This window comes from Nothobranchius furzeri, chromosome 15 (genome assembly GCF_043380555.1).
Source record: "Nothobranchius furzeri strain GRZ-AD chromosome 15, NfurGRZ-RIMD1, whole genome shotgun sequence".
NCBI classification, from domain to species: Eukaryota; Metazoa; Chordata; class Actinopteri; order Cyprinodontiformes; family Nothobranchiidae; genus Nothobranchius; species Nothobranchius furzeri.
In genome coordinates, this window is record NC_091755.1 from 52,197,416 (window position 1) to 52,219,325 (window position 21,910).

Genomic DNA, 21,910 nt, shown 5'->3' on the forward strand with positions numbered 1-21,910 from the left:
TGTGTTCACATCCTCACTTGTCCAATTCAAGGTTGTGCTTACTTTGTTTGTGTGTGTGTGTGTGTGTGTGTGTGTGTGTGTGTGTGTGTGAGAGAGTTGGAGAGTACAGAGGCTGTTCTAGACGTTACAAAAAGTGAAATCTGGACAACAAATGTGACAGGACGAAATCACCCATACTCACCGGTGAGTCCACCCCTCTAGCATGAAGAAGTAAGATTTTAAAATAAACATTTATTGGTCTTAGTAACTGGATTTTGTTTTAGCGATAACAGAAGCCATCATGAGAACACTTTAGAAACAACATATTTCTTCAATCTCAGAAAGCCTGTTTTCAATTTAAAATCGGTTTCTTTAAGGAAATTCACTATTCATCAAATAAAATTAGTTATTTTAGGAAGAAAATGTTTTAAAAAGCAATCAAACATTGAAGGTTTCATTCTGTGAGAGGAAACCGTTATGGTCAGAGTAACCTTTGATAATTTGCATTCCTCCTCTTGATAGCCAAATCCTCTCCCTGCCTCCCAGCTTACTCAGAACTAAGCTACGGACTTCACTCGCTAAATCCTGGGGCCACTTTAATGTGAGCGTCTGTTCCAGCGGGCGTCAGTAAACAGAGCAGGCTGTTATCGAGCTGCAGCTACCAGCCCGTCCGATAAGGACCAGAATGGGATTTATGAAGTGCTGAATTTATCTCTGGACTTGTGTTTGGAGTGATTTGGGACTAATGAGGTTTAAGGGTTTGACCGCCATCAGTTTAGCCAGCTTGTTTAGAGAATCCCAACTGAGTTTGTGTGTTTCCATGGCATTCATCCCATCACTCATTTTCCCATGTGGACATGTTTTTGGAATCTTGATCCAGTTTCAGAGGCCAGTTAAACTAATTATTGTTGATGTACTTGTCCCCTTAAAGTCACCTCCTCATCTTTGTCTTCTGTTTTGGACATTCGTCTCCCTTGGGAGGAGCCATCACAGTCAGGACTGGGTTCAACAATGTGACACCCCCAGAAGACCCATGGTGACATTTGCTGTCTCCTACACAGCTGGATCTGGTCTCCTTTCATTTTCAGAGATTAGAACCGTGGATGGTTTATCACCACTTTAACAGATGTTGAAACGAAACTGAAAATGAGATAAAATACAAAGAAGTTGCTTAAAAATACAGAAAACAATCTTTAGAAAAATAACAAGTTATCGAATTAACAATAGATGTATGATTCATTGCTACATTTGGCAAAAAGGTAACTTTTACAAAAGATAACTTAGTCACTCATCTAAATCATTTCTCAGTAGGACCACAGGGAGCTGGTGTTGGGTGGGAGGCAGAGGACACCCTGGACAGGTCTCCAGTTTGTCATTCAGGACACACGCTGGCTCACACCTAGGGACAGTTTACAGTCTCTATTTAACTTGAACATGCAGGTTTTTGGTCTTTGGGAAGAATCAAATCCCTCATGCCTTCATGGAAGAACATGCTAACTCCACGCAGAAAGACCACAACCGGAACTGAAACCTGCAACTGGGCCACCTTACATCGCAATGCCAAAGATAGGATAGGAGCTTGTGAAAAAGCTGTTGGATCAAGCTATCTGAAAATACACAAGTCAAAGGTCCAACCCCTTTTTTGCCCCCTAAGCCAGACTACAGAAATGCACATTGTTTAATCCTGATGATTCAATTTAACATTTTCTACCTGTTGTTGGAGCCTTTTCTGCCATAATTCCTAGTGTAACTCACCTACATAACTGTTTAGTAATGTTGTATGTTGCCTAATATAGTGGGATTATGAAAAACATGGCAGTTTTTAGCTTTCTTGGTTTATTCAAAACTCCAAAATCACAGCAGCTCACAGACACGCAGCTCTGCCAGCCGACAGAAGCCAGGTTGCCTTCACAGACAACAGGTCCGTCACCTAAATATTTCTCATCAAGACCAAAACAAACCTCTAAAGAGAACATGTGAAAAACTCCGAACACAACAAAGAGGGGAAGGATTAAGCTTCATGGATGGATCAGGATCCAGTCATTAGGAATGGATGAGATTTTTCCAGCATTGAACATTTCAAAGATGGTTAAAATTATTAATTTAGAGTAAAATATTATTTTATTGTTTGCTTTTGGTATGTGAAGAGCACTTAAAGTAATATGGCAACAAAACATCTACGATTGCATTTTAAACTTGTGCTAGAGTGTAACTAGTTGTATTTCTCTTTGCAGATTGTAAATGTCAGCCTTTGACATCACACAGCTGACACAGACAAAAACATAGCTTTTAAAATATTTTACCCAACAAACATGAGCTTAACCTTTTGGACAAAATCAAAGATTCTGCTCAGCACATGTTATTCCAAAACCTCTAATCTTTATCGACAAGCTCTTGTTTTGCTTTACTGTTTGTTTAGCTCGCATATGCACAATGCCTGCCTCGCTGTTGATGCAGCACATGTTCACAGACAAAGCTACCAAAAGCCTGGGTTTATTGTTTACTTCATTCATCAGTGCAGTGAATCCTGAATCACATTTTAGAGGATTTTCTACCTGATAGATAAAAGAAGACATGTAGGCTGCAGCCACATTCATTTTTCATTTCTCACTAAGAGTCATCATGATGGTACCAGTAAAACTCTGTTAGCAAGAATAATTAGTCCGCCCTCTAAGCCTGGTCCACCACCCACTCCCAGATTGAATTAGTAAACGGGGCGATAGGAGGGCGGGAGGACACCATTTATCCTCAGCGAGCATGCTGCGCGTCAAACGGCCGCCCTCTGAGATTCTCAGGCCTGTGCTGGGGTGGGGGGGTGGGGGGGGGGTGTCCACTCCTCTGTCTTCTTCTGTGTTTCAGGACTATGTGGGCTCTGTGGGGGAGGAAGAGGTCCCCAAGACCCTTTAAATCTAACTGCTGTCTAATATTAACTAGAACACAAACAGAACAGCAGTAAACAAAAGGCAGAGTCAACACACTCCCCAGGCCTGGAGGGCAAACACGGGCAGGAACGTTCAAATGAACTAAACCGAAGAAAATGCCAAATATAACCAATAAGACTTGTTCTTCTGGAACAAAAACACGTTTCATTGGTCATAAAACAACTTTCATGGTTTATTTATGCTCATATTCTTTCTTCCATGCTTTTGAAAGGAAAAGGTCACCCCCCTCACCCCACCACCACCACCACCACCCCTGTCTCTGCTGTCCTCTGATCTGTGAAGTCACATCCAGCTGTTTGGACCACAGTTCCAACCCCGTCCTTCCTGGGTGTCCCTGCTTTCCCTTTTGTCTACCCCTCAGGGACACGTAGGCCCTCCTCCAGCACTTGAGCAGCCTCTGACGAAGAGCTTCAGCTGCACTCTTCCTCTCTGGCCTTTTTTAAAAATAGGCAGAAATATCAGCCAGGACAGCTAAGAGACCTGAACGCATCTTGGGAATTGAGGAATGTCTCCTCACTTCCCAGAACCTCAATAATCTGTGTGAATCCTCGGAGTAACTGAGTGCGTTTGTTTCTGTGAGGATAGATCCAGTTGCTCCAGAGCTAGAAAGAGGATTTTCTGTCCAGATGAGAGAGTGGACGGAGGCTGAGATGAGCTTTTCAGCTGGGGGGTTTCTCTCCACCTCAGAGAGTTACTGCTCCACAGAGCAGCTCCAATACTACGGTGAGCCCTGCCTCTGCTTCTTCATCTTCAACTTAAAGTTTTCCTTCATTTTAAAACCATTTTTATTTATTTTTTCTTCATTTTCAGGATTTTAGATCTGACAAATCAAGGTCTGTCTTTAGAGAGAACTTTAAAATATTAAAACAGCAACTGATTGCCTGAAAAATGTCATTGTTTCTTTTCAACGCAATTTGAATTTAATATTATCAGTTCGTGAAAAATCGGCTGATATTTCAGTAGAACGTTTTAGTTTAGTCATTTTTTTTCTTCTTAACAGATGAAAACATGAACTATCTTCTAATATCAACGACCTGCGTTCATATAAATTTAATCCTATTGAAATTTTATTTCTCACGGTCAGAATTTTCCAGAAAATGTGTTTCCCCTTTCAGATTTTTTCTTGTTTTGCGTAAATGTTTAGGATCAAAACACATCGGTCAAAAGCAAATATAATAAACATGAAATGCATTTTTGAAATGATAAGCTGTATGAAAAAAGTGATCGCTCACATCCCTGTATCTCACTCTGCTTTACTTGAATTTAGTCACATTTAGAGGGTTTTCCAGCCTGAACTGCCTGTTTAGGGTCAAAGGTCAGAAATTCTTAAGGTTTTGCCACTAGAGAGCAAAAATTCATGGTTCTATCAGCTGCAGAAGGTGGTCCAGGTCCAGAAGCAGCAGAGCAGACCCAGACCATCACACTACCACTTCTATGTTGGCACAATATTTAATAAGCCACGTGTCTTTCATTTTTTCTGATGAATGTTGAGTCATGACCTTTGACCTTGACCTTCACCAGTGAGGCCTGCAGATCTTTAGATGTTCTAGGTTCTTTTGTTTTTGAGTTTCTTTAGAAAAAGATGTGATGTGTTGCTTTTGAGATCTTTTAGCCAACTTCTTGTGCCTAAAGTGTTTTCTTATTCTTATACTGGTCAGGTAGCAACCCTAACTAAGCTTTCACTAAGTTAATCACAGTCATGATTTAACAAGGGAAATCAAATCAGAATTTTATTTATTCATGTTATCTTTCACACTGGAATTCATTTGCAGATCTGAAACATTTAAACTTGTGGAAAGCAGAAAATAAATATATAAGACGGCTTGATGTTTTTCCAAACATCCACCATCTTTATATGTATTTTACCTGAAGGGCTTTCATAAACTCCTTCTAGGCATTTGTCACAAATTCCCATCAAACCACTTCTGTCCTTTAAGCAACAATCCGGATTCCCCCCAGAAATTATGTGTGATTTTTTTTAATCTGTTGAATGATAATCCTAATCTGTACTGTGATATCATGTACGCAATGTGCCAATTGTTGCTTTTGCTTTGCATGACCCTCCATGTCATAGAGCTCCATGCAATTTGAATTTGCATTAGTTAATAGTGTTAGACATCTGCTAACGTACAGATGTCAAACACAAAGCAAACGCTCGCCAATTCATATATACATATAAAAAAAATAGGGCTCAAGGTGCAATGCATTTTTCTGCCTCTAGATTGTGCCCTCTCATAAAAAACTCGGGATGTCTGCATTCAGATGGAGTATTTAGATTAGCATCTTTATGTCCATTCCTGTACATGTCTACTACCCCCTTGTGGTAGATCTACAGGTGGAAAGGACACATTTTATTTCTTTATTAGTACTGTATTGCTTTATAACATCATGAAAGAAAACATATGATGTCATTGCTGTATAAACATTAGCCAGTAAATAGTTAAGTTAAAAATAGATTTCATTAAAATTATTATTTCATACTTCAGTCTGGAGCGCAGTGGCGCAGAGGTTAGAGCTTGCAGCAAGAAGGTCCTGGCCTAAAATCCCAACCTGGGATCTTTCTGCATGGAGTTTGCATGTTCTCCCTGTGCATGCGTGGGTTCTCTCCGGGTACTCCGGCTTCCTCCCACAGTCCAAAAACATGACTGTTAGGTTGATTGGTCTGTCTAAATTGTCCTTAGGTGTGAGTGTGTGTGTGCATGATTGTTTGTCCTGTGTGTCTCTGTGTTGCCCGGCGATGGACTGGCTCTTTGTCCAGGGTGTACCCCGCCTGATTGCCCATTGACCACTGGAGATAGGCACCAGCCCCCCCGCGACCCTACATGGATAAGCGGGTTCAGAAAATGGATGGATGGATGGATTACAGTCTGTAAAGTGTTAATCTAGTTTGCTGCAGCTTTAAAGAAGAGAAGAGAAGAACAGAAAACCTCTTCAGGTCATTCAGCCAGCTCACTGCTCTTATTGCGCGCAGCGAGACTGAGCGTGCATCAGAGGCCCTATTTATACTGATGTGCATCTCCAACAAATTGTCCCTGTTATTGGTGGGGGCCACGGGGGGTAGTTTGTTAGTGTCATTTAGCTCCCTGGCGTGCGTGGGATGCAAGGGAGGCTGAGGAGTGTTTAGACAGCACTCAGATGGTTTACAAATAGTACGAGCTCTGCTCTGTCACACGCCAAGAAAGCAAGGAGCCACCCCCCCCTCCCAGACCCACTGCTGACATTGTCTGGTGAAGACTGGAAACATCTGTCTGCTGAGCAAAACGAAGAAGAGAGAATAAACCGAACTAAGAAGGGTTCATTTCTAATTTCTAATCAGCATTTCCACTTTCGAAACAACTGATAATCCTGGGGTGATGCACCAAAACTAAAATAAATAATGTAAAAAAATCCACAATAGAACTACGGCATCACAGATGTCTAACATTCACTTTAATCCACAGCTGGGAGTCCTAACAGTCTAGTTTTATTTATTTATTTATTTAACCTTTATTTACCCAGGAAAAACGGTCCCATTGAGATTTAAAACCTCTTTTTCAAGGGAGTCCTGCAGCAAACGTCACACAAATATACAAGACAAAACTTACAATTTAAACTTGTATGAAAACAAACAATCTCAAATAAAATTTCCAAGAACAAAGTTAAGTAAAATATTTAAAACTTTAAACAAGCCCAAAAATAAAAACAGTCTAAATTAAACAGTTGCATGTTATTGAGTTAGTCTCAAGATTTCTTAGTTCAGATTTAAAAACATTCAATGAAATGAATTCTGTCATCTTCCATTTTTCCTGCAACTCATTCCAAGCTGATGGCGCTGAATGGGCAAAAGCTCTCTTTCCAAGTTCAGTATGTACAAACGGGACAGAAAGCAGCAAAGTGTCTTGTAAACGAAGAGAACAACAACCTGCAATTTTCATTTTAAGTAGGGAAGTTGTATAGGAAGGTAGCAGACCAAGTAGTGCCTTATATATAAATCTGAAAAAATGAGACTTCCTCCTGATGGTCAAAGCAGGCCATCCCATCTGAGAGTACAACTCACAATGACGAGTCGAGTATTTACGGTTAGGATAGTTACAGGGGACAGAACAGGTCCCAGAACAGTTCTGTTTAGACCGGTCCAGCTTTACATTCAGAAGCTGCCAGTGGCCACTTGTTTTCTCTGCAGAGACAACACGTCAACTGTTCATTAGAGAGGGAATCAAGCATCGTAAAGTCCTTAACAGCACTCTGAGCTCTCCGCTGCATCCTGTTTCAGCAGCCTGAACAAGTTCACAAGGCCTCACTATCAGGTCTTTACTGGTTCCCTCTGGAGTCAGACAAACGCTGAAGTCACGGTCTTGTGACGCTCTTCCATCGGGACCGGCGTCACTGTGTGTTTTCAAATGTTGGGCCAGATTTTTGTCCTGCTGGTGCAGCTGATCACATGTGAAAGCTGAGTTAGAAGATCTGAGATTCTGGGATTTAAGCCCCAACACATTTGAATCCATGTCTCAGGATGATCCTTTCTACCTTTCAGACATGCTGTCCGACCCTCTGGGTTACCCCTTCCAGGACCCTGACCTCCAGCTGCTTCCTTACAGCCAACAGCAGTACCTCCCTCCCAACCTGCCCTTCTCCCACTATGGTTCTCCACCTTCTTGCTCCCCCTCACCATCATCTTCTGCTTCATCCTCTCAGCTCTGCCACCCTCCGTACCAGTTCAGCCCCCACTTCCCGGAGTCCCCTTGTGATCCCAGGACAGAGCCCTTCTCTGGGGGCCTGGCCCAGGGTTTTGGCGGAGTGGGACTTCCTCTTAGCCGGAGGTCTCGAGTGGGTTCAGGAGGGAAGAGCAGAGGTCAGGACGAGCTGTGTGTTGTGTGTGGTGACAAAGCATCAGGGTATCACTATAACGCTCTCACCTGTGAGGGATGTAAAGGTATGTCTTTAATTAGCATATTTTTCCTAAATAATTTAGAGCTAGTAATCCTTTTCTTTCTTTCCCTGCAGGCTTTTTCAGGCGTAGCGTGACTAAAAAGGCGGTGTATCACTGTAAGAGTGGCGGCTGCTGTGAGATGGACATGTACATGAGGAGAAAGTGTCAAGACTGCCGGCTGAGGAAGTGTCGCGCCGTCGGGATGCTGGCAGAGTGTAGGAAAACCTGCTTCCGTTGCATCAGAGACAGGGGCGGTTCTAGACTAGCATTAGAGGGGGGCCGCTGCTCTGTCAGAAAGGCACATTTGTAAGAAAAGATTAAAAACATTGATTTTAGGTACTTCAAATTTTATTCTGTACATTCTACAACAATATAAGAAGAACTATGTTGCTTTGGATACAACAGCTTGTCAATAAGTTTCAAAATGTAACTTATTTAGCAAAAAGATGTTAATATCATAGTATTACACCAGCAACTTCTGATAAATGGCCTGCATTTGATATAGCGCCTTCTAGAGTCCTGGAACCCCCCCAAGGCGCTTTACAACACAATCAGTCATTCACCCATTCACACACACATTCACACACTGGTGGGGATGAGCTACAATGTAGCCACAGCTGCCCTGGGGCGCACTGACAGAGGCGAGGCTACCGAGCACAGGCGCCACCGGTCCCTCCGACCACCACCAGCAGGCAACGTGGGTTAAGCGTCTTGCCCAAGGACACGACGACAGCGACAGACTGAGCGGGGCTCGAACCTGCAACCTTCCGATTACGAGGCGAGCACTTAACTCCTGTGCCACCATCGCCTGCTTGGGTTTCACATTTCCCGTTAAGCTAAATTATCACATATTTATTTAAGCTTGGGCTCCGCAGCTCCCCAGCAAGTGGAAAAGCAGTGGGGGTCCAAACTTGCCATCAGGGTGGCACTGGCCCACCCTGGACTCTCTTAGCACCACCCCTGATTAGAGAAACTGTTCCCTTTCAGTCGATTCACAGGACATTTGCATCCGGTAGAGCTCGGTGGGCAAAATACCAGGCAGCAGAGAAGCACCAACGAGCAGTTAAGCTAGTTTTCAAAAGTGCAGCTAATAAAGACATGTTCTCAGCGAGGTGAAGAGCAGCTATCGAACTGGGGAGTGGCGGTGACGCTATCGCTTATAAGTGGAGGGCGGGGCCTACACACAGCGTCACGTTCATTTGCCTTTACAGGTGTGTTTAGATGAGTTATCAGCCAGGGCACACGAGGGCGTGATGGCCCATAGTACTTTCGTTGTACCTCGTTCCTCTCCTTCAGGGAACAGCGGTTATATGCATAACCTAACGCTTCATGCAATAAGGATATGGCATATTAATTCTTTCCTGATGAAGGTCTCTGACCGAAAGCTTGACCAATAAACTCCTACATCGCAGATTGAAGTGTGCGGATCCTTATTTTGTTTATTCCACTTTTTGATCCAGCACCTTTCCCAGACGAGCGGTGACTCCTTCTACTCTTTTTGTATATTGATGCTTTCAGCAATTCACACATTGATAAATATTAGCGTAAATGACTGTTTTAATGTGAACATTAGTTAAAATGTCTTAAAGATAATCTTTCAAAGTGGTTCCTGTGCAGTCCTTGTGTCCCACCATGACAAAGAGGAAAGGTCAAACTCAAAAAACACATCTAGCATAATTAATCACTTTGTGCAGAAGCAGCCATTTTCTTCCAGAAAATTTAATCTAATTCTGAAGAATGGATCTAAAAATTAGCTCATTTGAAGAAAAATATATGGAAATGCTCAGCTGAGGATTTTTTGCACAATATTTATTTTTGCTAATTTGCACATGATGTCTGTTTATTTTTTCTGAAGGCCTTCTAACAGAGGTGCAGTGTCAATCTAAACGACTGAGAAAGGGAGGAAAAAGCAGAGGACAGGAGGAAGAGGAGAACACGGACAGCAGGAGGGTCAGCTCAACCAGCAGGATACCTGCACAGGTATCACACACACGCATGCATGCACACAGCTATGCTTACATGTCCTAAGTGCTGTCCTCAGAGTGATTCTGTGCAGCCCTGAACAGCATTTTCAAGAATGGTGTAATTTTTATTTCTTACTTTCAAGTAAAGTTAAAGATTTAGTAGCCGATAATGATTTAAATTTTATTTTTAAGACAAAAAAACGTACAAAACCATCCAATAATCTATCAAATCTCCCTAAAGCAACATTTTACAGATCATTTCTGCTAAAACTAAATAATTATTGCATGGTTATTCTATCATTGAAATTTCTATTACTGTTATTAATAATATTATAATTATTAATGTGATGGAAATAAAAAATATATATTGTTTTTTAAAAATAAACACATTTTTGGGGGCCGTGTTGGTTTGGGCCTGTGTTTTGAAACGTTTGGTTTAGCTTGTAGCGTGTTTTTCTTTTAGTGCTCAGACAGCATCGTTTTAATGTTTATATTTTCTTGTCTGCCTCACACCCTACCAGGTTCTGTCTGCTGGTCTGACACGGGAACAGAAACACATGGTGGACAGGATGGTGGAGGCTCATCACCAGTTCAGAGGTCAAGACCCCAGCTGCCTTATGGTACCTCACATTTAGGAGGCCATATTTAGACCCTAACAGCTGTGTGGTCCTCATGTTGTCACCTGTTTTTGTCTGATCAGCTGTTTGAATGGCAAAATACACAGGAAGATGGTGGGGTCTCGCCTGGTAACGTACCCCCCCACCTACAAAGACTACTGCTGTTTGCCAGGACAGTGCCTGGTAAGACCAACGAACACCAACTTGCTTTTTATGGTTCTGAATCCACAGTGATGTCATTTCCGGTCATTCTGGATTATAACAGAATTCACTGAAGAGAAACAAATAAATTAAACACACGCTCCTCTCACAGGCTTCGACCTCCTGGATTTCTCGGACCAGATCGCTCTCTTGTCCGTCTCCTTGCTGGAGGTCATGTTCCTGCTCTCAGCTCAGCAGTTCTCCCAAAACCCAGCGAGTCCCAGTCCAGGTGAACCGATGTTCAAGATGGAGACAAAACTTTAATCAAAAAACACATTTAAACACATTAATCCTTCACTTTACTTCTAGTCTTGCAGATTTTTAACACATCGACTCACAGCTGGCCCAGAGATGCGGAGTCCAAAGAAAACTTCCAGAGCAGGATGCAGATCAGCTCAGGTGAGGTCACACCTGACCTCCAGTCTTACAAATGCTACATCCAGTTAATTTATCTGCTGTTGTAAACAGGAAGCAGAGAGGATCTTCTGGGGTTTGTGCTCAACTTCCTCCACAGCACGGCAGTGCTGCGTGTGACGGAGGCTGAATACGCTCTGCTTACCGCCACAGCTCTTCTCTGCTCAGGTCTGAGATGCTCCTCGTCTTTAGATCCTGTCCAACTTCAGATATGATCTCACCTTCCGAGTTATGTTTCTGTTAACGTGTGCGTCTTTGGCCCCTGGTGTGCAGACCGGGCATCCCTGCAGGCAGCCAGCTGTGTTGAGAAAATGCAGGAGCTGATCCTGGACCTGCTGTCCAGAGTGTGCAGGGCTCATTCTGGAGCAGGACGAGGTGGACCCCAACGGTTCGGCCGTCTGCTCGGTAGACTGACGGAGCTACGGACCCTCCATCACAACTACCTCCTCCTAACAAGACACCAGCGAGCATTCAGATGAAGGAAAAGTTGGAATTCTTGCTGGAATTCTGTTTTTAATCCACACAAATAGACGGACCTGTAGGAAAACTGCATTTGTTTTAGAACTTCTGCTTCAGAAATGTGTTTAAATCTGGCCAAAGAAAGTTTTTTTATATCAGCTCCAACACCCTACCAGAACATTTAACTGGAGTATTTTTTTGTAAAATAAAGCTTTGAGTTCAGAGCACCTAACAACTGGCGTTCACAAGTCAAAGCAAAAAGACGTCTTCTAGAGTTCTCAGTGTAAAACATTTAGGATCAGATAAAAACAAAAAACACCAAATGTGTTTTTAACAGAATATTTATTTCCCCAAAACAAGGAAATAGGAGTTAGAGACAAAATTGGTGAGCAGGTAAAATATGACAGCAGTACAAGCTTATAAAGGTGGACTTTTTCATTTGATAAAACCGGGCTCGGGAAAATAAATTAAATAAAAGCATCAACAGCGATGGATAGTACAGTAAAAACAAATAAGAAGCAATCTGTCGAAAATGTTGGCTGCGTGTTTTTTTAAATAAGAATTCTCCATTTAACCAATATAACTTTATTTCTATAGTTCTGTCTTCATAAATAAATTATTTCTCTCTGTATCAAAAAGAGATTTCAAATATAAAGATCAGTTCATTGTGTTTGCTGAAACACACACACACACACACACACACACACGTCAGGAATTATTTCGTCTTCACTATTCACAGCTTGGCTTCGCCCAGACGGCTGATTGAAATACGCATTAAAAACAGTAACATTACATTAAAATAGGTTTGATTTTACACACATATGTACACAAGCATATCATTAAAATATACAAGAATCTTTCTGTAAGAGAATAAAAGGTAAAAAAAAAAAAAAAAAAAAGCTATAGTATAAAAGAAGGCAGTGATCCTGCAGTTTGATCCCTGGGCAGCAAAACGCCTGGAATTCATTTATTTGATCCAAACATGAAGCTTTGTGACCTCCAGGTGGCGTAAGCAGACACCTCCATTCCTCTGCTCACTGACCCTAGCACCGCAGGGCTTAAAGTCACTTCCTTCACACATTCTCTCAACAACAACAGAGCATCACCGCACAGAGACACCAGTGATTTATTGGTCCTGAGAAGCGACAGGTCCAACCTCCTCAGACCATTGTTGACATGGACAGAACCTGCTGCTTTACCAGGACACACACCTAAGTGTGAGAGCTCACAGTCACCCTCTACATGTAGTTTGAGGCCACAAAGCAGTGGTTGTGGTTGACTCTGCTCTGGTGGATCATGGCCCGGTCATAAGCCACCTGCACCGACTTTCGGATGCTGGACTTACGTCCCTCCATTATCCGCAGCTTGTCGGCGGTGTCGTCTACACCCAGCGGTGTGACTTTGTCTCGCGGGAGCCACTGCCTACAGCAACGATGACAGAAACATAGATTAGTGAGAAACAAGAGTGCAGACCTGCTCCTACGCCTCAAGTTTGGTCAAAAACTAAAGTAAATTTCTAATTTGCTTAATTGGAAAAAATATCTGACTTGAATGTCTTCTTCTTTGTTTATTGGAAGTTTGAAGTAGTAAATATTGTAATGACCAGTTAGCAATGTATAAATGAATAGCAACAACTGTCAGTACTTTGTATATAAATGGACCAATTCTGGTTTTGTTACCGATTTTCACCGATACACATTTAGGCTGATTCCAGTTAATCTCAGAGAACAAGATTCTTGAAGTAAAAGCAGCTGAGCTCACAGACTGGGAAAATGCCAGATTTTCTTTATTGTTGCTCGGCAACAATGAGATAAAGGAAATTTAAAAAACAAAAACAAAAAGTGATTTCTGAGCTTCAGACTGGCTGATCCCTGATTTAGCCAATTCCAATCACCAGCCAGTTATGTGAAGCGTCTCTACTTCTCATCAATATTTTTACGTTTTAGGACCACAAGCTTCTACCGCTGGTGTAGGGTGACCAAGAAGCTGAGACATTTCAGCACAAATAAATGCATCTAAATCTCCTCTCTAAGACTTTGTAGCAGAACTCAGAGATAACAAAAGCATTGAATTGTGTCTGAATGCATGTGGAAATCACCATGTCCGCTTGTTGTCAAAGAAAAGCACCAGGTAGAGTCTCTCATTAGTCTCCTCCTGTCTCTGCTCGCCCAGATGGAGGACATCTTTGGGTGGGACTGGAATGGGGATCCCATTAAGCAGCAGCCCTTCCTCAGGCATCTCTGGGTCAATGACCTAGAACAGAAGAAGGCTTTAGAGCTAAAGTCTGTTACCTAAACGTGTAAGAGAACAGAAAAAAAGCTTACCAGAGCAGGGTAGGAGGGGTACCCTCTGCATTTAGCCCACACCAGGTCTAAAGGTTCCAATTCTACCTCATCCTCCGGTTTTTGGACGCTGTTGCCTTCAAGACAACAAAAAATAATCAAATAATTTCAGCAAAATAAAGAACATCAACAGGACAGATGTAAACTAGCTCCAGGGTTTATGAAGAGGGCGATAAGAGGTGAGAGTACTGGTGTAATCGGAATCTCCGTTGACGATCTCCAGAAGAGGAACTTTGGAGAGAGACGGTTTCCCAAGGCTTCGTTTGGGGGTTGAGCTGCGGCGTGATCAAACATAATGTTTTATTATCGGTGATATTTTAAACCAGACAAGACAACAACAGCAAACACAACAGTGTCCTACATTTCTTTGTGCAGGACAGGACACAAGCTGGGTTCAGAGTCAGAGCTGCCGTCTTTGTGCCTGTCAAAGCCGTTGGTCAGTCCTAAAGACAAATCACAGGAATAACGGAGCAGCTCACATGGGAAGTACGAGGAAATAACAGAACCATGAAATAATAGTGTCACAATGAAACTGCAGGGGGAAAAAAAAGATGAAATAATGAACCAAAAGTATTTTGCTGCATCTCTGCTGGCTTTTATGACGACAGTTATTTATTTTTACATTTTAACCTAAATCTTGCTTTAAATCTGGTTTCAGTGGTTCTTGAGGTAGAAACTTGCCCAAATTCACACCTGACAGCACTCCGTATTCCTCTGCTGACCAGAAACCATACTTAACAGTTTTGTGCACAGTAAATGACAACAAAAGGAATCCAATTTCAACCAGTAGGAGGAAGACACAGAACATCTATTTGGTGTTGCTTTAAATTCTCTGATTCTAAAAAAACACAAACTATAGTAGAAATAACAGAGTTGAGCGTGACCACATCTGTGTCTATAGCAACTGTTTCCGAACCTTTAAAAAAGTAAATTACGTCCCATTAAATTAAACCGCTCACCACTTTCCAGCCTTCTCCCAGGTTCGGTATCCAAACTCAAGTCTCGATCAGGCGTCCATAGTTCACTGAGCGTCGGGGGTCCGGGGCTTTTTTGGGGGGTCTTTGACAAATGTGTAGAAGCTGTGGAGGAGGGTGCTGTAACTTCATCCTGCAGCCCGTTTCCATTAAACAAAGGGTTGTCTCTGTCTCTGAGAAGCTTGGCCCCATTTTTTGCTTTCCTAAACAACACAGAAGTCCGTCGTCCGACTCCCCCGGTGGCGGGCTGTGGAGAGACGCTGAACTCCGGGAGGCCGTTGGACACCACCTGAGCTTCGCTATGCAAAATCGGAGGCGGTGTTTCCGACCCCTCTTGTGCTTTAGGGCACTTACTGTTCTCTACAATGCTTTTTGAGAGGTCACTGTCTATCTTAAGGCGCTTGCGGTGCCAAGACGATGACTGGGACTCCCTTGTGATTGGCCGCAGTGTCGGAGGATCTAGAGGTGTATCTCCCTGGCGTGGAGGGGGGGCCGGGCCTGTTGGTTCCAGTTTTGGGGGAGATACAGATTTGAAGTCCTCTGCAAAATGAGGAGATGAAAATAATTTAATTTCCCTTCTCACCTAAAAAAAGAAGAACGTCCATGTGCATGTAGTATGATGTGGTAGTGTAGTATTCACAGTGGGAAATGGTGTCACTTTGTAATGAAAGCACTTTATTCTTACACTCTAACCATAGCCCAAAGGGAGTTTTACGGTGGAGAACCTCCTCACCACTGGACACCAGCGACACCAACATGGCAGCTTTAAATGACTAGAACCACGGGTGTTGTTGAGCTGTTGTGACTGTCTGACTGGACCAGTCTGTGGTCAGAGGTGGGATGATATGGGCATGACTGACTGAACGTGGCTAAAGGAGAGAGGTGAATCCATGAGAGTGATGTGTGAAGGAGGTGCAGACAGAGTGCACTGGGAGAGAGGAGTTGTGAGGCAGCCATGGCTAACGAGACTCTCTGGGCCCCTACTTACTAGACTGGAGACAGTGGGGTGGTTGGGGTTGGTGCGTGGGGGGGACCCTGGCTCAATTACCTGAGGACAATGTTCCATTAGCTCATGTTCACAACCGATCTCATTAAGAGAAAAAAGCTTTCAAAGGTTCATGCGGAAATAATTTTATATATTTTGTAGTTTACCTTTGTCTAAGGATGAAAGACCGTGATCTGCATTGTTGTCGTTCTCTTCCTCATCTTCATCATCCTCATCATCCTCTTTGAGCTGTCCATTGTGGAGGCTGTGGCTCGGGTGTTGGCCCTGTCTGTAGCGGAGCTTGTTGATCTCTCGTCGAAGCAAGCGAATGCGCCGAGTTCGGGCTCCACTGCACCGCATTGACGTTACAAAGTCTAGCTTCTCCAGCAGTTCCTTCAGCTGTTCATCCACCGTCATGTGGAGCCGGTTCTCCGGATCCAGAACACTGTCAACTGAACAGATGTATAACGTTAGCGAAAAGACAGCGCCGTGTAAGCAGATCACGTTTACACAACAAACATCTCCTGTTCAGGTTAGAATGTCAACAAATGATGGTAAATGTAATTACAGGAGCTATATTTCCATTATAAACACTGATGAGTGAAAAGGTAGCAGTAGCATGAGTTATTGTACCACCATTCTCCTTTCTAAAGTACTAAACAGGAATATTTACAATAACAGCAACATGACACACCGTCCTCCCAGGTACAGCTGTAAAAGTCCCGTTTCTGCGGGGACTCTGGGAGATGCATGCCAGTGTCCAGGTCCAGGCCGGCGTTTGTGGTTTGTCGTTGGGCATGACGCAATATGGCGCCCCCCAGGTCACGAAGACGCAGTGCCGCCTTGTGAAAAACTGTGTCTTTGGCATTGTAGAGGAGGCAGTTTGACACCATGAGATTGAAGTCAGCCTCTATGTCAGCCACTGAGCGGTAAGTATGGCTTTCAAGCTTGGAACGCATAGCGGAGAAATCCATAGGCTGGCTGATGAACTCCAGGTAGTCTGGAACCTGCAGACAAGATGAAAGTTACAAAAGAGGATGAACCTGCCAGTTCAGGAAGCATTACTGGTCCAAGTCTTATGAAAAAACAAGATGGACACTTTGCTGCACAGACTCAACGTGATGAAAACAGCCCTGATGATTTAGGAAATCTGTTGTGCTCAGAACCAAAGTTATAAAAATGTTTACTAGATCATTTTTATTTTCAAGTTTACACTAACCGCTTTAATACTGTGGACAAGGGCATGGCTTCCCACTCCTGTTAAGTTTGCTTGATGCTGTAAATTAGTTATTTATCACATTTCTTATTAATGTTATATTATTAAAAAGCTTCAATCTATGTAAAAAGACCTTCTTTGTGACAAGTATAAAAACAGCATTTAATTGTGTTTGCCTTGATTGTCAAAAAACTAAATAACCTAGTTACCTCATCACAGCTACAATAAAAACAAAACAGACCAGCTACTGGAACCAGTACAGGTTTGTGTGTGGAGGCTAAACACCCTGTATGAGAAATAAAGCTGAGTTCAAAGCCCCTGATAAAAATTCTCACAGACAAAACAATTTTCTGTGTGCAACTGATCTGCTGGTTTTTTACACAAGTAGCAACATTTTTGTGTGTTCTGGAGTTTTTGTTTACATTTGGAAATGCAGAAATTCACAGTAACTGAATTTGGAGTCTACGTTATATTCACACAAATATCTGACCTCCTTTATGTCGACTGGCTTGGTGAAAATCTGGGCCGTATCCTTCTCCTGAAGCTGATCCAGAGTGGAATGAAGGAGCATCACCATCGGAGTCAGCTGCATCTCCAAAGCTGCCTGGTGAACTTTGACCTGCAGTGGACATAACATGTTTTGTAATGTTTAGATAAGAAGACATTACACAAAGTTGGTGTGCATCAGAGTACAGTGTTTCCCCCAGAAAGTTTTACAGCTGTGGCGGGAAAAGGGTGGAGGGGCTGTCTGTGCCTGGAACGTTACTCTTCCGTGCATTTCCCGTGACGGAGGGGGGCACGTTTGTACATGTGGAAAGTGTTACTTCTGTGCATCTCCCGTATCGGCGGGTCGACGAAATTTCTTAGCTGTGGTGCTGGAGCTTCAGGTGTGGTGCTGCGCCACGCCTGAGCCTATGTAGGGCAAACACTGTGGGTATTTTTTAATGCCCAAAAATCACTGGATGTTTAGTACAACTTAGTCTGAATGAGTCTTTAGTTTGTTTCCTAAAGTGTTATCTAGTATTGAAATTATTGACTGTAAAGTCATAATTCCTCATTACCAAGAATAAAAGAATTCTCTTACCTGCTCTCGTTTGAGCTTCTCTCTCTTACGTATTAGCTCCACCAGCAGTCTGGCCTTTTCAAGATCATGTCGCAGTTTCTGCCAATATCTCAGAGCTTCTCTTGCAGCAGAAATCTTCTCGTCCACTTCAGGCTACCGGGATCACACACACAGAAACAACACATCAGAAACATCTAAAATAAGGCGCTCTGTTGTTTTTTCTTCATCAGAATCGTTTCTTGGCCTTACCTGTTCGGTAGTCCGTTGGGTTTGAAAGTTGGAATTTAATCGTCGAACCAGTGGCACACCGTTTCTTGACTGGCGCTTTAACAACCAGTAGCTGTGCAGTCTTTGCATGAACTGGTTTTTCCTTTGGAGGAGGATTCCTTTGCTGATTATATTTAGTCTGTAAAACAGAAATGTTCATGTTTACATCAATTCAAGCATCTCCCCTCAAATGTCGTTTTCACCTAGAAAAGAGCAACGTGGGCTTCACTGGGTGATATCACTACTAAAACAGCAATGATAATAATGTGTTAAACAGTAATCGTTAGAGGCTTACCTGCTTGTAGGTATCTGAGGCACTGCTGCATGTGGTGAACCAGTGTTCTGTGATTTTTCCACTGCATTCTTCTTCCCTTTCTTTTTATTTGAGCCATCATCTTCAGCCTTTCTACCTTTCTTTGGTGTAGCTGGACCTTCTGAGTAGGCGCTCCGCCCTCTACTAGCTCTCCCTCTGCTGCCCACAACCCGACCTTCACTCTCCTCGTCCGACCCGGTCTCTTGTCCAGGAGGAGAATGAGTCTCACAAAATGCCGTCTTCTTCACTGTAAACGTGGTGCCGTTGAGGTTTGTTTCCCTAACGGGTTCAATCTTCATAAACAATCCAGCACGCTGAGCACACGTGACATGAAACGCAGTGTAACAGTTGGCCTTGTGGCATTGAATGGATGCGCCCCGACTCTTCTGTTTGCATAGGTAACAGGTGAGCTTCCAGCGGGCTGGAGGGATGTTGTTGACCCCTTCCACAGGCTCCAGAAAAACGGTGTTAGCAAAACAAACTTCAGGGATCCATATAGCACAGACCACATGTGCCCAGCGGCCATCGCTTGTTTGTTTGAAAGCACCACCTCGATTTGGACACAGAACACAGTCTACAGGTTTATGAGGGGATTGCAGGCAACAGCGACACAGCCACTGACCCTCAGGGATGTAGGGCACTCCATAACACTCCTGGTGCACAGCCAGGTTACAAGAGTCACAGAAGAGGATGACGTTGCTGTTGAGGCATTCGTCATCCAGGCACACACAGCAGAAGGCATCATCATCAATGGTGCTTTGAGAGGGTGCTCGGCTCCGGGCTTCTCTGTACGCCTCCTCCTCCAACCGATCCACCAGCAGCTCAAACGTGTCAGGTGAAACAGCAGATAAATACTCGGATGTCCGGCCAGCATTTACCATATCCAACCAAGCAGTGTCTTCGTCATCCATGTCATATTCTGCTTTGGCCTCCTGCTCATCAGGTGAGCATTCAATGTAACGATAATATGCTGTAGGCAAGGTGGGTGCCTCGGTAGGTGTGAAGGTTTCCAGAACATGAAACTTAGGTTCAGGAAGAGCTGTGTGATGATAGCTTGATGTGTTTAGTTTTTCAGGTGTTTGAGGTTGGGAATTGGGACAGTGTTTCTTGGCTGGTTTTACTGACTTGACGAAGGAGCATTTGGAGTCTTTTCTACGGCCTCTAGGTGTGACAGACTTAAGAGATGTTGGGGCGCTGGCAGTAGAAGATAATGACTGTTCACTGTTCTCTTTGTTGCTGTTACACTCACCCTGAACCATCATCTCATCATCTGTAATGACTTCCAAAGGCTCCAGGATGGAAATACGATGAAGCCTACCATCCAGTTCCACCTCCACCACCTTCTGAGCCTGGGCATAACTAAGGGTTTCTCTGCTAGGAGATGCTTTGAGGCTGTAAGGGGATGGAGATCGCTGGCGAGCAACCCCACGCCTGCTTCCTGTCCCATTAGAATTGTTGATGTCTTCTCCATCTGCTCCGGCCACCGGGCCCCTTCGACGTGGCTTCCTCATAGGCCACTAATAACACTTTCACTTCTATCAAAGAAAAATCAAATCAATTGTGAAACATGTGGTGTCTGACTCTTACTAAAGACATGTAAAACAATAAACATTCCATCACATTAACTCAGATGATTTAAAACTGGTCAAATTAGCCACATAGGCAAACCACCGTAATGACAGTTATACATGTGTGAAGCTGTAAGGTAGTATATTTAGTTATAACACAAGAAACACAAAAGTTGCAACGACTGGTAGATTTTTTCCAGACTTTGTCTCACATGTTTGTTGAATCGAGGTGTGCCACAACGCAAGGGTTTCATCCAATCAGCTTCCAAGTACGTTTGACTGATCCATCAGAGAGCCAATCAGCATGTAGAGCATTATAGACTCAACAGATAAGAGTCCCATAGTTCGGGAGTGAAATGTCAGCCATATTGACAGTTTTAAAACAATATTAAAAGGCTTTTCAAGCGATTAACATCTTGACATTTGATTAAGGTTGCTTTTTTAATTTACTTATCCACCGACTGTAAGAATAACATAACAATATAATGGTTTTCTGACAGTGTACCGTTTGTGGTAAAAATTATCAGCTAACTTTCAAGATGGGTAGTTCTGACCGTAACTTGTCTTTTTGACACTTTCAAAATAAAAATGACACTAATCTGTGGCAAGGTGAAAAGGCAATAAAAGTTTGAAAGCACTCAATACCAGAAAAAAACGCTAGCGAAAATACATGTTTGAAATCCTACCTATTATGTTGACTGACTGACCAGGGTAGCTCGACAGCCAGCGGTCAGAAGCCGCTTTTGGTTGCCCAGTCAGACGCGTCTCTTGCAGTACTTCCGAAGCTAATCGCTTCGGTTAGCCTGCTAATACAGCCGGTGTAATTCGTTACCTTCTGACGCTTCTGTTTCTTCACAACACGCTCTTTTTAAAGCAGACGATTGATTCTCAATACTTGTCGGAGACAACACTAATTAATTAGCACCAATAACCTGAGAGACATCTCATCATCGATCAATTTTATGAGGGAAAAAAATACTAGCTTCTCTTTGCTAGTCGGCTAGCTTTTTGGAGTCCGGAGTTAGCGTAAAAGTAAAAGCATAACTTCCGGATACAAATTTCAAAATAATAAAGATAAAAAGAAAACACACGGATTAAATAAGCGACTAACAACGCATGGAAATGTAAATACATTAAATAGAAAGTTTGCATCATTCAATTTACATTTACAACATTGATTTTTACTGGACATGTCCAAAACGTTGTAAGTGAAATAATTTTCAAAGCCAGCAGGAGCCATTTTCATGTTCAGGCTTTGAAAAAATTAGCGTATTATGTAGGTTCTGAAAATCTTTTTCAAGTGATGAAATTGTCGTTTAAGCTATCGTTTTGGTTTGCAGGATACATCAAAGAAGTTATACACCTTTTTTAACATAACGATTTTATTTTGATGACGGAAAGCATCACTTCCGCTTAGTGTCAGTTTGTGATTTACCTTGGTTGGTAAAAGTTCAGTTGCCCAGAACCTGCCCCTTTTGACGTCATTAGACAACGATTTTCGCGCGCAGGCGACCTAACGGGAGGTTCATCTCAAATTGTCCTTAGCTCTCATCCTATTGTCATTTAGCTCGGTTCTCCTTCAAGACCCTTATGAGTTAGTCTATTTAAAAATGTACTCTGAAGGATTTTATTAATCTAAAACAACTTATATGAGGATACTCACTCTTGTGCCATCTGTAAAAGCATTTGAACGTTTG

The 21,910-nt window shown here is 42.9% G+C and overlaps 2 protein-coding genes across 3 annotated transcripts; one reads left to right on the plus strand and one right to left on the minus strand.

Moving 5' to 3' along the window:
- Positions 1-69: 69 nt before the first annotated feature.
- Positions 70-11,707, plus strand: nr1h5 (nuclear receptor subfamily 1, group H, member 5). Of its 2 annotated transcripts, XM_015968528.3 has the most exons (11): positions 70-183; positions 3,507-3,644; positions 7,435-7,833; positions 7,905-8,045; positions 9,686-9,810; positions 10,316-10,414; positions 10,495-10,594; positions 10,725-10,841; positions 10,922-11,011; positions 11,081-11,194; positions 11,300-11,707. In XM_015968528.3, exons 2-11 carry the CDS (start codon positions 3,548-3,550, stop codon positions 11,503-11,505), a joined length of 1,488 nt encoding a protein of 495 aa, XP_015824014.3. In that variant the 5' UTR covers positions 70-183; positions 3,507-3,547; the 3' UTR covers positions 11,506-11,707. The 2 variants fall into 2 exon arrangements, with proteins under 2 accessions (XP_015824014.3, XP_070401346.1); XM_070545245.1 differs by lacking the exon at positions 70-183 and having other exon boundaries at positions 3,347-3,644.
- Positions 11,708-12,496: 789 nt separating this feature from the next.
- brpf3b (bromodomain and PHD finger containing, 3b) lies at positions 12,497-21,081 on the minus strand. Its single transcript, XM_070545244.1, has 13 exons — positions 20,900-21,081; positions 18,628-20,180; positions 18,315-18,471; positions 18,087-18,218; positions 17,493-17,621; positions 16,481-16,793; positions 15,954-16,238; positions 14,787-15,341; positions 14,189-14,270; positions 14,017-14,102; positions 13,810-13,904; positions 13,584-13,738; positions 12,497-12,907 (listed from the first exon to the last, which is right to left on the minus strand). Exons 2-13 carry the CDS (start codon positions 20,154-20,156, stop codon positions 12,724-12,726), a joined length of 3,702 nt encoding a protein of 1,233 aa, XP_070401345.1. The 5' UTR covers positions 20,157-20,180; positions 20,900-21,081; the 3' UTR covers positions 12,497-12,723.
- Between the last annotated feature and the right edge of the window lie 829 nt (positions 21,082-21,910).

What these genes read in the sequence shown, in the direction of transcription:
- nr1h5 (XM_015968528.3), top strand. Translation starts at nt 3,548, where the DNA reads ATGAGAGAGTGGACGGAGGCTGAGATGAGCTTTTCAGCTGGGGGGTTT. An exon ending in CGTCGGGATGCTGGCAGAGT is followed by an intron (nt 8,046 to 9,685) that starts GTAGGAAAACCT and finishes TTTTTTCTGAAG; the next exon opens with GCCTTCTAACAGAGGTGCAG. An exon ending in AAGACCCCAGCTGCCTTATG is followed by an intron (nt 10,415 to 10,494) that starts GTACCTCACATT and finishes TTGTCTGATCAG; the next exon opens with CTGTTTGAATGGCAAAATAC.
- brpf3b (XM_070545244.1), bottom strand. Translation starts at nt 20,156, where the DNA reads ATGAGGAAGCCACGTCGAAGGGGCCCGGTGGCCGGAGCAGATGGAGAA. An exon ending in AGCCAGTCGACATAAAGGAG is followed by an intron (nt 16,794 to 17,492) that starts GTCAGATATTTG and finishes TCTTGTCTGCAG; the next exon opens with GTTCCAGACTACCTGGAGTT. An exon ending in TGGGAGAAGGCTGGAAAGTG is followed by an intron (nt 14,271 to 14,786) that starts GTGAGCGGTTTA and finishes ATTTGTCTTTAG; the next exon opens with GACTGACCAACGGCTTTGAC.